At 38.2% G+C, this 14,852-nt stretch overlaps 1 protein-coding gene across 1 annotated transcript; it reads left to right on the top strand.

The window, feature by feature from the left end:
• The first annotated feature begins 758 nt into the window (after positions 1-758).
• LOC138161379 (vomeronasal type-1 receptor 1-like) lies at positions 759-14,021 on the top strand. Its single transcript, XM_069088205.1, has 2 exons — positions 759-825; positions 13,000-14,021. The coding sequence occupies exons 1-2, from the start codon at positions 759-761 to the stop codon at positions 14,019-14,021; spliced, it is 1,089 nt and encodes a 362-aa protein (XP_068944306.1).
• The last annotated feature ends 831 nt before the right edge of the window (positions 14,022-14,852 follow it).

The following is a 14,852-nucleotide window of genomic DNA, read 5'->3' on the forward strand; positions in this document are numbered from 1 at the left end:
CTTCCTGCAGACCTTGGTATTTTATTTAATACATAAAGGAATTCAGGGAAAGCATAGGGAGAAGTAAGAAGGGAGAGCATCCCAGGCACAGGGTTACAGCCAGAAAAAAGGCCCAAAGCCAAGAGATGGGGAGTTTTTATTTTTCTCAGGAACAGCGAGGGTGTCAGTGTCACTGGATGGGACAGTACTTCCGGGGAGTAAGGGGAAAGACTGGAAAGATTGGAGGAAACTAGAGGGATTAATATTTGATCTTTGAGGAACTAGGGAGCCAAAGGAGTTTATTGAGTAGGAGAGGTGATGTGGTCAGACATGTGCTTTAGCAAAATTACTTTAGTAGCTGAATGGAAAATGGGTTGAAGTAAAGAGAAACTTGAAGAAAGCAGACCCACCAACAGGCTCTTTCAGTAGTCCTGATATAAAATGAAAAGGTCCTGCACCCGACTGGGGGCAATATCAGAAGGGAAGATATGAGTTCAGTTTAGGATATGTTCAGTACTCGAACATATCACACTCACATGCCCACACAAATGCATATATATATATATATACATATATATATATATATATATTCCATCTAGTTCAAGATTCTGAAAAGCAGTTAGAAATTTAATGTTGGAGAGCAGCAGAAAGATTAGGCAATATAGGAAGATTTGAGAATCTTCAGTGGTACCTCATGAGGTCCGTACATGACACAAGTATGGTGGAAGAAGGGAGAGGGCCCAGGAATGACTCCTGTGGGACACCTCTGGTTAGCGAGCATGATCTGGGTAAGCATCCGGCATAGAAGCATGAGCAGTAGCCCTCTGATTGGTGGGAGCAGAAGAGGTGAGAGTGGTGCCTTGACAACCTAGTGAGAGGAGAGTGCCCAGGAAAAAGCAGGATTAACAGGATCCAAGCTTCAAGAAGATGAAGGAGAATGAGGACTGAGAAAAGACCTTTGGGTGTGGTAACTGAGAGATCATTGGTGACTTTGGAGAGAATGGAAGGAGAAGGTCAGAAGCCCTGGACACAGTAAAAACAGCAGACTGGGGGCGGTTAGGTGGTTCACTGGCCCTGGAGTCAGGAGAACCTGAGTTCAAATCTGACCTCAGACACTTAACACACACATAAAAACTAGCCATTTGACCTTGGGCAAGTCACTTAACCCCAATTTCCTTCCAAAAAACCTAAAAAGAAATAAAAAAAGAAAAACAGCAGACTGGCTCCCCATCAAATTTATGTTTACAGGATCCAGGGTCACAGCATTCCCTGACCCCAGAGTGGGGTACCTAGAAATAGAAGCAAGCCTATGATGAGCTATTCACTAGAAAAGAAACTTTTCAAAAAAAGAGAAACAAACCAATTGGATTTGGAAAAGCAGATATTCTGCAGCCATAAAAGCGAAATTATTTTGTACACCATTTACCAGAATTTTACCTAACTCAGTTTTTCTGAATCATGACACTAAATGAAATGTTGGTCTGGCTTAATAACCAGAGGAGAAACTGAACACACAGACCATTTAGTAAGACCTTAGTATGTGTTAGTCACTGTGGTGAAGGCTGAATACACAACCATAAGGAAAGAAGATAATTGCTGAGCCTCGGGAGTCTGCCTTATAACGTTTGGGGGGTGTAGGAAAATCTGAGGTTCTGAAGGAGCTATTCTCACAGTAGCATGGTGAGTAGAGGGCTTGGAAAGTGGCTAGATTCCCCTCAAGGTAAAGAGAAAGCTCACCATTCAGTGCAGTGAGGTCTAGGAGAAGAGTCTCAGGATGTGGCAAAAGTACTGATGAGGATATAACAAGAAACCCGGAAGAAATCAAAATCTCAGAGAAATCTAAACTCTTAAGAATATGTGTGTGTGTCTCTGTCTGCATCTGTATCTGTATAAAGTTAGTCATTTGTTCAGCCAATGACCTCAAATTCAAACTCTCCTTAGACTTTGGGTAAGTGGGTAGCCAGCCTGCAAGAGTTGTTGGTACAGAGAAATCTTTGTCCTTGAACACTTAAATGGAGGGGAGGAGCTGAAAAAGCACATATAACTTCTCTTTATGCCCTGGGCACAATCAATATACTTTTGCCCTTATTTGGAGACTTTATTTCTCTCTATAAAAGGAGAATCATTTGAAATCTACCTGTTTGCTGCCTTGGGTATTGAAATACTTTTAGTTTTCTTTCTCTTCTTTTTACCTTATTGACAAAGAGTGAGGCCCAATCCAAGCATTCTTTTCATAATCCTGGTGACCATAAAGTGGTCACTAGCTGACATGACTTTCATTGGGTGACCCCAAAGTCTAAACCCATAGCAGACAGTAGGACTTTTGTCTGCTTGGAAGTCAGTTGGGACTCTCAGTGCTCATTTAGTCCTGGAATGGTCAGAGAATTCAACTGGTCAGACCCAGGAAGAATAAGGAGAAACGGGCTATAAAAAATGTGCATACTCTGTGACCCAGTAATACCACTTCTAGAACTGTATCCCAAAGAGATCATACAAGTGAGAGGAGGGCCTGTATGTACAAAAATAGTTATAGTGGCTCTTTTTGTGGTGGCAAAGAAATGGAAATCAAGGAGATGCCCATTAATTGGGGAATGACTAAACAAGTTGTGGTATATGAATGTAATGGAATACATGTAATGGAATTGCATCACTCCAAAATGCATTATCTGGAAAGAAGACATCTGTGCTCTCCAGTGCTGTCATAGAACATTAAATGTAAAAGTTTTAGGCAAAGTCTCTCATATTTCCCCAAAAAAAGCAATTTAGTTCAATCAAATTACAATATCCACCCTTCATATTAAAGGGTTCTGACATAAATATAGGAAATACTGCAGCAAAAACTATTCTTAAAACAAAGGAGAAATTTCCTTCTTGTTCACCAATCTAAGCATTAGGAACTCTTTGAAATGAACTTTGAGGGGCGGCCAGGTGGCTCAGCGAGTAAGAGCACTGGCTCCAGTGTTGGGATGACCTGGAGATCGAATCCCGGGCTCAGACACTCAGCACCACACCCAGAAATAACTGGCCGTGTAACCTTGAGCAAGTTACTTAACCCTGATTGCTTAAAAAAAAAAACTTAAAAAAAAATGAACTTTGAAATAGAAGCATCTTGCTCTCCTTCTCAATGAGGGGTGTGTGGGGAAGGAGGAAGAAAAAGAATTTGGAATTGAAAATTTTTTAAATGAATGTTAAAATTGTTTTTTACAGTAACTGAGGAAAATAAAATGCTAAAATAAATAAAGACGAATAAATAAAAGAAATAGGAGAAACTTTACACTCATTCTATTCCCAACTGAAGGACTGCAGTCAGCCTTTTCTCAGTCATGACACACTGAGGGCCTACAAACAGCTTTCAATAGGAAGATATTAGAGCTGAGATGTAAAATACATAAATGTCCCAATGGCATTAATATCCACAAGAGCACAAATGACCTATTTTTGTGCTTGAGATATAAAACATTTTGTTTTTAAAATAACCAAAAAATACTATGAATGCAAAAATGAAAGCTTTTTTCTTGCTTTTCCCAATTCCTAGCAGGAACGTTTGTTGTACTTTCCCCTTCTCTATCCTTGGTATAGAACCAAGAGAAAGGAGGGGCAGCAAACAGAAGCAAATGGGCAAATTATATTGCATCAAACATATGAGCCTGATCAGCTCATTGTAGGGTAACTGAGTAGAAGTGAATTTAGCATCATATGGCTTATATTTCTTTGTAATGGCCTTGATGAGGTACAGGATCTGGGAAGCCCCTAGAATTCTACTTGAATCTTCCCACTTGATGAAACATTTGCCTGAGGCCATAAAACTTTCATTAACACTAGGTCCAAATCTCTGTTATTCTTTTTTTATTCTTTTTTTTTTTTGGTCTTTATTAATTTGTTTACCTTTAGTTAACAGGACTCAATTCCACAATTCCTTGAGTTCCAAATTTTCTCCCCCTCCTGACCCTCCCCACCCCCCATGGCAGCATACAATCAAGTATAGGATCTGCAAATAGTTTCACATTAGACATTAGTCCAGTTATAAAGAAGGATTGTTTCCAATGGAATGAACAATAGGGAAGAGGAAACAAAAACAAACAAGAAAAAGACAGAGAGCAGGTAGTTTGCTTCAATCTGCATTCAAGCTCAGTTCTTTCTCTGAATGTAGACATTTCTCTCCATCATGAGTGTTTTGGCGTTGACTTATAACACTGCATTGCTAGGAAGAGTCCAGCCTATCAAAGTTGGTCGTCACACATACGTTGTGTCTGTAATTGTGTACACATCTCTCCTGGTTCTACTCTTCTCATTCAGCATCATACTGATGGCTTTCCTAATATTAATCCATCCTTGCATTCCTGGAATAAATCCTACCTGATCAAAGTGTATTATTCTTGTGATAAGTTGCTGTAGTCTTTTTGCTAATATTTTATATAAAATTTTTGCATCTATATTCATGAGGGAAATCGGATTATAATTTTCTTTCTCTATTTTATCTCTTCCTGATTTAGGTATCAGCATCATATTTGTGTCATAAAAGGAATTTGATAGGACTCCTTCAACTAATTTTCCCAAATACTTTGTAGAGCATTGGAATCAATTGTTCTTTAAATGTTTGATAGAATTCACTAGTAAATCCATCTGACTCTGGAGATTATTTCCTAGGGAGTTCACTAATGGCTTATTCAGTTTCTTTTTCTGAGATGGGCTTTTTAAAGTAATTTACATCCTCTTCAGTTAATCTGGGCAACTTCTATTTTTGTAATTATTCATCCATTTCACTAAGATTGTCAAATTTATGTGCATACAATTTGGCAAAATCATTCCTAATTATTATTTTAATTTCCTCTTCATTGGAGGTAGATTCACCCTTTTCATTTTTGATAATTATGCTTTGGTTTTCTTCTTTCTTTTTTTCATCATATTGACTAAAGGTCTGTCAATTTTATTGTTTTTTTTTTTTCATAAAACCAGCTCAGTATCAATTCAATAGTTTTCTTAATTTTAATTTTATTAATCTCTCCTTTGGTTTTCATTATTTTTAATTTAGTATTTAATTGGGGATTTTCAATTTGTTCTTTTTCTAGCTTTTTGAATTGCATGCCCAGTTCATTGACCTCCCTTTTCTCTAATTTATTCATGTATGCACTCAGGGACATAAAACTTCTCCCAAGAACTGTCTTTGCTGCATCCCACAAATTTTGGTTATGTTTTCTCATTATTGTCATTCTCTTGAATGAAGTTACTGATTGTTTCTATAATTTCTTGTTTGACCCACTCATTCTTTAGGATTAAATTGTTTAGTTTCCAATTAGTTTTTAGTCTATCTTTCCATGGCCCTTTATTGCATATAATTTTTATTGCATCATGGTCTGAGAATGATGCATTTAGTATTTTTGCCTTTCTGCACTGAATTGTGAGGTTTTTATGCCCTAGTACATGGTCAATTTTTGTGTATGTGCCAAGTACCACTGAGAAGATGGTATATTCCTTTTTAACCCCATTCAGTTTTCTCTGGAGATCTATCATATCTAGTCTCTCTAAAATTCTATTCACCTCCTTAACTTCTTTCTTGTTTATTTTGAGGTTAGATTTATCAAGTTTAGAGAGGGGGAGATTAAGGTCCCCTACGAGTATAGTTTTGCTCTCTATTTCTTCCTCTAATTCCCTTAACTTCTTATATGCACACTTGGTGCATATATGTTAAGTAATGATATTGCTTCATTCTTTTTTTTTTTTTAAAGCAATCGGGATTAAGTAACTTGCTCAAGGTTACATGGCCAGTTATTTCTGGGTGTGGTGCTGAGTATCTGAGCCTGGATTTGATCCAGGTCATCCCGACACTGGAGCCGGTGCTCTTACTCGCTGAGCCACCTGGCTGCCCTTAAGCAATTGGGGTTAAGTAACTTGTTCAAGGTTAAGTAACTTGTTCAGGTGTTTCTGGGTGGGTGCTAAGTGTCTGAGCCGGGGATTCAATCTCCAGGTCATCCTGACACTGGGGCCGGTGCTCTTACTCTCTGTGCTACCTGGCCACCCCTATTGCTTCATTCTTAAGGGTGCCTTTTAGCAGGATAGAGTTTCCTTCCTTATATCTCTCTTTTTTTTTTTGCTTTTGCTTTTTCTGTGATAAGGATTGCTACCCCTGCTTTTTTTTTTTTACTTTAGCTGAAGCATAATATATTCTACTCCAGCCTTTTACCTTTACCCTCTGTTTATCCTCTTGTTTCAAATGCATTTCTTGTAGACAGCATATTGTAGGAATATGGTTTTAAATCCATTCTGCTATCTGCCTCCATTTTATGGGAGAGTTCATCCCATTCACATTCACAGTAATGATTACTATCTGTCTCTTTCCCTCCATCCTATTCCCTCCTCTGTTTATGTTTCTTCCTTCTCCCTTCCCCTCCTTAAGGGTTTTACTTTTGACCACCACCTCCCTCAGTATTCCCTCCCTGTGACCCCCCTTCTTTGCTACCCTTTCCTCTTGCTACTATTTCCCTCCCTTCTAACACCCCCCACTTCTTATCCCCACCCCTAACCCCTCCTACTGCCTATACAGCGCAATGGAATTTTATACTTATCAGAGTATGTTATTCCCTCTGACCCCAAACCAATGAGAGTAAATTTCATACAGTGCTCCTCTTGCTCCCTCCTTTCCCTCTATTATACTGAGATTTTTCATCTTTTTACATTAGAATCTTAAACTTAATTGACTATTTTAATCCCTCTTTGAACCAGAACCAACGAGAATAATGTTCAAATGATGTTCATCTCCATCTTTCCTTCCCCTCTACTATAGTATGTCTTTATGCCTCTTTGTATGGCATAATTTACCTTTTTCTGCCTCATCCTTTCCATTTATCCCATTACCATCCCTTTGAACCCTTTAATAAGGTTTTTTTAATCATCAGATTAGTTCATTTATACCCACACCCTCTGTCTATGTATATCCCTTTTAAAGGTCATGATAATCATATAAATTTCAATATTGACAGGTATCAGCTTCTCATATAAGGATGTAAATGGTTTGTTCTTATTGCATCCCACGTTATGTGCATGTGTGAGTGGGTGTGTTTTCCTTGTTTACTTTTTTATGTTTTTTTTGAGTCTTGTAATTGGAGATCAAATTTTCCATTGAGCTCTGGCTTTTTCATCAGGAAAGTTTGGAAGTACTTTATTTCATCAAATTCCCATCTCCTTTCCTGAAAGATTATGCTCAGTTTTCCAGGTAGTTGATCCTTGGTTGCAGTCCTAGCTCTTTTGCCTTACAAAACATCAAATTCCAATTCCTTTGATCTTTTAATCTCTTAAAGAAGCTGCTAAGTCCTATGCAATCTTGACTGGTGGTTCCATGATATTTGAATTGTTTTTCTTTTTTTCTTTTTTTGGCTGCTTGCAGTGCTTTCTCTTTAACCATGTAATTCTGGAATTTGGCTACTATATTTCTTGGAGTTTTCAATTTGGGATCTCTTTCAGGAGGAGTTCTAACCTATGTCTCTGGATATATATCCTACCATAAACCCTCCACCCAAATTTAGGGAGTTCTACACTTACATATCTGTTAGTAATAAAAAGTCTCATTTTTGATCCTTTGAGTGCTTGTGTGTTTTTTTTCTCTCAGTACATCATCCATAGTCTCCTCACTTCAATCTAATTAAATTCATAAACATCAATACATGTTTATGAAAACCAAATCAATGAGACTAAAATATTTCAACAGAATTAAAACACATGTAATTAAGTCACTATGAAGCAATGCCAATGAAAAGACTGCCCATTCCTCTTTTCTTTATCTCTCTCTCTAGACTTATGCTACAGTCATACACATCTTGACTTCTGCATTGAGGGGTCATGGTCTTGAGGATAGTAACTGCAAATGTCACAGATACTGGCTACCATATTTGGTGTGTTGCCATGGGATAGCTTCCTACTCTTCCTTTTCTACTTTTTATTTCTCTGGAGAGTTATTAAAAAAAAACTTTCTTACACAGAAGATGAACATCCTCAGTCTTTCCATCTGAGGGCTTATCTAACAACATTATGAACAATAGTAATAACAAAAATTTGAATTGATATAGATAGCATTTAATATTTTCCAAACACTGTGCTATGTGCTTTTCAAATACTATCTTATTTAATCTGGTGTTAGTTTCCTTTGTTACCAAAATGGAAAAGTAACTCTTAAGAGCTCTGTTGTTAGGCCAATACCTTGCCTGCTGATCTTACAGGAATATCAAGGAACTTGCATTCTAATGGAGTAAACCAATTGCAATGGCAATGGTAATTTGAAGATCTTCCTTGCCTAGGGGAAAGAAAGGACTAAGGGAATTTAGAGATCTACCTTGCCTTAAAGATCTTCCCTGCCTCCTAATAGGCCAAATATAATCATGTAGACCCTGTGGTAGGAGGAGCTTGATGAAGGGTGGAGCAGAGTGTTATGAAAATGGGAATCTGAAGATCTTCCCTGCCCCTTGGCCCTTTGATAGGCTTAAGTGACTCTGAGAACCTTCCCAGATTTGGAAATATATTCTGCCCCCTAATAGGCTGAATGTGGTCACATGGAACCTGTGGTGGGAGGCTTGGTTTTCAGGAATGCCCACACCTTGGTGCTCTGTGATTGGGCAGTGGGTCAAGAGGGTTGTGACATTTTCTGAGCCAGGAGAAGGCTATATATACCCTGCTGTGAGGTTTTGCTTTGGGGGGCTCACTTTGAGAAGAGATTTGACCAGATGAGTCTCTGGGCAGCCGTTGAGCCCCCACTGGCTTTGAAAACCCAGATGTTGGTTCTTCCCTCTCTGGTAAGTGACTAGGTATGGATGTAATGGTCAGACAGCTGGAAGCCTGTCTGCTGATCTGTTTCTCTGTATTTTTTTGTCTGCTTGTAACCTGTTTGTATTCTCTGAAGTTCGGGGTGCTGACCTTTTCCCCCTGAACTAGGTAAATGACATATGTTTGATTAAAGCAAGATTGTTAATCCATTTTGGGTTGCTTTCCTTTAGAAAAGCAGATCTAGGAACCTGTGCTAGCAGCCATCCTGGGCATGCTGGGGTGCTTGCTGCTACACAGAGCACACTTGAAACTGGGAGTCAGAGCAGCTAGATGGTGGGAGAGAGAGGATGGCATGGGCAAGGAGACAGCTAGGCTTGTGAGTGTTTGTTTGTGGGAAAGATAAAGGATAGTGTGGCTCCCTGCTGTGCTGTGATGCATTGACTTCTTTGATTCTATGATGGATTTGGCTTTCTGATTTGGGGATTCAGTTTTCCATTGTTTGAATACATGTTTTGTTCTGTCTTCTATATGGAGAGTCTGTTAATTTTGCAATTCAAAATCATGCTGGCATAATCATAGTCACCCTTGGTGTTGTGAATACTGTTTTGGTGCTACAGAAAACTATAAAAGGTATATGGAAGTGGGAGGTAAGAGAGTGTCACCACTCTGTGCCAGACTTCTAGGGAAGAGATTAAAAAGATTGGAAAGTTAAGTCTGATGAAGAAGAAACTGAGTCTCACAGAGATTAAGCGAATCATGTGTTGTCACAGAAGTCGCAAATTTCAGAGTGAGGATTTGAATACAGTACTCCACTCCAGGCACTGCCCCTTCCACTCTTCTACTATGTTATTACTATGTGGTACCTAGGACAAACCTCATTAGTCAGTTTCATAAAGGAGAAAAAATAAGACTCAGGTTAGTTGCCTCAGTTAGAATCATGAAGTTACTAAGTTTCAGACCTGGAGTCCAAATTTAAGATTTCAGAGCATGCTGTGCTTCCAACTTTAAGATTATTTCCACGGCAGATTTATCCATGGGGGAAAATAATTGCTACTCTTAGAAAGGATATCTTCTCCCCTTCTGTGCCTACAATCTAAGTTTTTACTCCATTGATAGTGTTTTGTGTGTCAGTGGGTGGAGGAGGAAGCTTTGAAAACATAGAAATTGGAGATATAATTTATGTGGGCACGAGGACATACTCCATCTTTAATGATATTGGCCCTATGCAGGAAGTCATAGCCAGTAACCTGAGTGGCAGGAAAGGGACTGAAGTGAATGGGAGGGAAGTTTCTCAGCAGATAAAGTTCAAAATAGGCTTGACTTTCCAGGCTGCTACAAGAAAACCCCTGAGTGAACCCTCAACAATGAAACCTGGGTTTCATTGTTGCGTTCATCTCCATCCATCAGTAATTTTCTTGAATTCTCACATTCCTCTCTCCTTGGGCACCTGCAAAAGTTTTCTTTAAAACTGCTCCCAGCTGAATTTTTAAAAAATAACAAGCAGTTCTTAATGGGTGTATTATCACTAATCATCAAAAATATCTGATAATTATTTGAACCTGGGACAAAACTCAAGCTTTCAATAACTCTTCTGGGATCCCATAAATTCAGTGTTCCTTGTCTTGTAGTTGACAAGATAATCCCATCTCTAGGGGCAGACAGAATCTTGGGTCTATAACTAACTTCTGTCTACCTCCTCCCATATCCATCCTCTAAGGGGCCAAGCCCAGTTCTACACCTCAACAACAGATACCAGCCTGGTGATTGTCTTCTTACATTGGATTCTTCAAGGTAGGGACTTAGGGGCAGAGCATCATTTCTATTTCTACAGATGAAAAGGGAGGCAGAGTGGAATTCAAATCCCTTCTGTGCTGACCATAGTGAAGGCACTCCAAAGAAGGCTCTGACATTTGCCCTCAGAATCCTAGTGAGATATTGTCTTTGTAGAGGACTTTTCCCCTAATTCAAGTTCCCATTGGGTCGCATCTCAGGTTCTGCAGGGTCCTCCTGATTACTCTTCTTTCTAGGGCCCTTACTGACCCTTGTACACATTCTCCCAGGTACAGGTTGAATTGCAAACCCCACTTTCATCCTATAAATGCCCTTTTATTACATAGCTACAAAAATTATAAGTTCAGGAAGGAATGTTTCATGCATTGTCTTTGTGATTCTTGTGGATTGGTAGCTGTACAGTGGGAAGTGACCTGAGAGGTAATCTAGCCCAGCCATCAGAAGGAGGAAAGAAAAACAGCATATGTAGCCTCTCTAGACTTTGCTGTCCTTGAACAGACTGCATCTATAGCAGCTTTCTAAAGTTCCCATTCCCTTTTCTATCCTTGAGTGAATATTGTACCGCTTCCCAGTTATATTTATTTTACTTTTTAAAAGCCAAATGGCAGGCTAATATCATCCCTTTACTCCAGTATTTTGAAATACTTTGAAAAGTATTAGTATTTGACTGTATTTCCTATATAATACTTTACACCGACTTTGTCCCTTTTCCAGAAAAGGCTTGATATTGGGGCATAAGTTCAACTTAAGGAAAGACAAATTTTGGATGAGAGGGTCACTCTACAGCGGGTGGCACACTAATGTAGCTTCAAATAAACTTGTTTCCTTTTCAGCTAGTCTCTGAAATTATTTACTTCCAGCATAGAGATCAAGTTGGTGGCTGAGAATCTCCCTGGTTTTTCATGAAACCAAAGTTAAAATTTCCATAACACTTTGGAAATGAGATGACTGCAACTCCTCTGAGTCTGCATGGGGATAAAAAATGAAATGAGCACATCTGAGGTGAACCACCTAGGTAAGGTCCCTTATCCCTGCTTCATTTCCCTGCTTCTGTTCAAAATTTTTGTCCTCCGGATAAGTATCATTTTCCCTTTAAAATCTCTGTTTGCATGAAGCTACTTCTAAAATTTTAAGGCAAAATGTTATCAAAGAGTCATCAAAAGACATTTTACTAAGGTCCTAAATTTCCATGAAACACAAGAAAACAAAAAGATAACAGTGATCAAAGAGACAACTGCTTCAAAGACAAGATCTCTCCAAATGAACAGCCCATGTCCTTGTTTGGCCATTTTCATTTTAAAAATCCTGCAAATAGATCAATTCAGCATCTTTTTATAACAATACTTGGTTTTTTTAGAAACACGCTCTGCTTTGAATAGTTAATACAAAATTTTAGGAAATAATGGAGAAAATTTTTTCTGCATGTTCTCATTTTTCATTACTCAAAAAATTTATAGGATAATTATATTTGGATCCAATCTTGGTATCATTTTCTTCAGTCTTCTTATTTTAATGATGAAGATGAAGCAGAGGAAAAACATTTATATAGCACCTACTCTTGGAGGTATAATGAGGAAATTAAGCCTACAATGATTGGTTCCATGATATATCAGAGGTATCAGGTTACACAGCAAGAATGTGAATCCAACTTGTTTTGATCCAAAATATAGTACTCTATCTATAGGTGCTCCTCAACAAGGAAATAGACTTCTTCCACTGATTCCCCACCTATAATTGAGATTTTTGTACACCCAATTTCTTCTCTATGTTCCTCCTTGCCTTAACATTGTGAATCAATGCTTCTACAAAAAAATCTTTTCTGTTCCACCGTGGATTATTTATTTTTCTTGTTTCTTTTCTGTTAATATCATTAACAATATCAACAACAGCAACAACAAAAATACCACCACAAATAAATAATAATGCTACACATTTGCAGTTTTGGTGAAGCAAAAACTGCCTCTCAATTTCTGTGCTCCCTATATATTTTTTGATACTCATAATTTTTTATAGCAATGCTAATGTGGCTCTATTTCTTCTATCAAGTATCATAATAATTTTTAAAATGTTATTGCTTTCAAACATTAGTCTAGGAACACCATTTGTTCTGAACATAACCAGTCACTTTATGTCATTTACTTCTTTTCATGTAAATTTTGGTACTCTGAATCTCTAAAAAAATTCATTTAAATTGTGAAATTTTATAGAATATTTATTGGATAATTTTCATTTTAACTTTATTCTAAACTCTCATGTCTCATTTAAAAATGTGGTCATTTGAATTTCCTTTTGCTAAAGAAAAAATATTTTTTAAAAAATATTTACTTTTCATTTCATATTGTTTTTTCAATAACCTAAATTTTTTCATTGGAATTGGCCTTCCTTCCTTCTTTCTTTTCCTTCCTTCCTTTCTCTGTCTCTCTGTCTCTGTCTCTCTCTCTCTCTCTGTCTCTCTCTCCCTCTCTGTTTCTGGCTCAGAGAACAGTTCTATGTCAATCAGTAAGAAAACTGTTTTTCTTCATTTAGTTCTAGGTGTTGTTTTCTTCATGCAGACAGGAGCAGGTCTACTGGGAAACTTCATCCTCCTTTGCCATTGTACCTCCACCTTCCTAACTGGCAGCAGGCTGAAGCCCATAGATATGATTTTTTTCCACTTGGCCTTGGCCAGCTCCATAGTGCTTATAGCCAAGGGAGTTCCTCAGACAATGACTGATTTGGGGTTGAATATTATCCTGGATCGCGCTGGGTGTAGGCTTCTGCTTTTCCTCCACCGAGTGGCCCGTGGTCTTACTGTCAGCATTACCTGCCTTCTGAGTGGTTTTCAGACTATCACCATCAGTTCCTTTACCTGTACCTTATTGTCAGAACTCAGGACATGTGTTTCAAAGAACATTTTCACCCTCTGTCTCTTATGCTGGTTCCTACACATACCAATAAATATCTTTATGCTTGTGAATATGCAGAACTTTATGGAAAGTAGTAATAACACAAGGATATGGAATTTGGGATTCTGTTCATATTTTGTTCCAGCCACATTCAATGTCTCTTTATTTGTAATTGTGTACTTTATTCATGATTTCCTCTGTGTGGGATTTATGGTAATGGCCAGTGGCTACCTGGTACTTTTCCTGCAAAGGCACCATCGACAAGTCCAGCATGTTCACACTTCCAGTCTTTTGTCAAGAAGGTCCCCTGAGATTCGAGCCACCTACACCATCTTGGTGTTGGTGAGCATCTATGTCTCCTTCTACTCAATCAATTCTTTTTTGTCATTTTATCTCTTTCAGTTTGATAAATATTACCAATGGTTGATGCCCACATTAACACTTTTGGCAGCATGTTACCCAGCCATCAGTCCATTTGTGCTTATCAGCTCTGATTCTCCAATTCTCTATTTCATCTGCTCCCTCGGGCAAAAGAAAAGATCCCAAGACTCTCTCTTTCCTGAATGTTCCACTGCCCAACATTCTACTTTCACAATTACAAGCAGATATATTTAAGAAGCTGATCAAAGTAGGTCAGCAAACAAAAGCAGCAAGCAATCATCGAGCTTAGACACTATAAATCACATTAATGATAGATAATCATCTTATCTAGATTTTATATAGAGCTTTAAAGTGTGAAAAGTAGTTTGAATATACTTTATATTAAACCTGTCCTGATCTTCTTTTGTTGTGAATTTCCCTTTCTCACTCTATGACCATTCTAAGCTTTAATTCCTAAAATATTTATTAAGTTTTTCTATTCTGCTTTAGGATTTTGTTTGTCATAGAATGGGATTTTGAGGACAGCAATCTGTACTGACAGTCAGGGGTCTGTTGAGAAATGTTCATCATTTGTTTCTACATATGAAGTATTTGAGAAATGTAAGTTTTACCTGAGGTTTACAAGCTAGATAAGCAATATCTGAAGTAAAAGAAAAAGAGAAAGTTTTGTGAAACTTGTCTCTCATCAGGGCTGATATAAAGGATGCACTGTGTTACAAGTGAAATTTATTCAAAGGGTAAACTGAAGCAATTCTCTGAACCGTATAATGTTTACAAATAGTGATATCCTGACTGTCAATAAATGAATCAATGGTGGCCTCTATTTATGTGAAAGAACCAAAGCAATAGGCCTGTATTTAGTAGGCTCAGGGATTACAGAACAAAGAACAGAAGAGGGTAGGGGACATGATATGTTTGAGGACAACATGAGTGGTTACAGAGGTGAGGAGCAGGGAACAATATGATTCACTGAAAGTTTGGTACCAGGGGCCAACAATGACCTTCTCCTTCCCTGCTGAGAGCCCAGCTGCAAGAGAGCCAGGCAGATACCCTTGAAGGATGGCT

The sequence above is a fragment of the Petaurus breviceps genome, unplaced genomic scaffold (assembly GCF_028583685.1).
Source record: "Petaurus breviceps papuanus isolate PSGF00001 unplaced genomic scaffold, PetGlider_PUasm1.0 185, whole genome shotgun sequence".
In the NCBI taxonomy this organism is placed as follows: domain Eukaryota; kingdom Metazoa; phylum Chordata; class Mammalia; order Diprotodontia; family Petauridae; genus Petaurus; species Petaurus breviceps.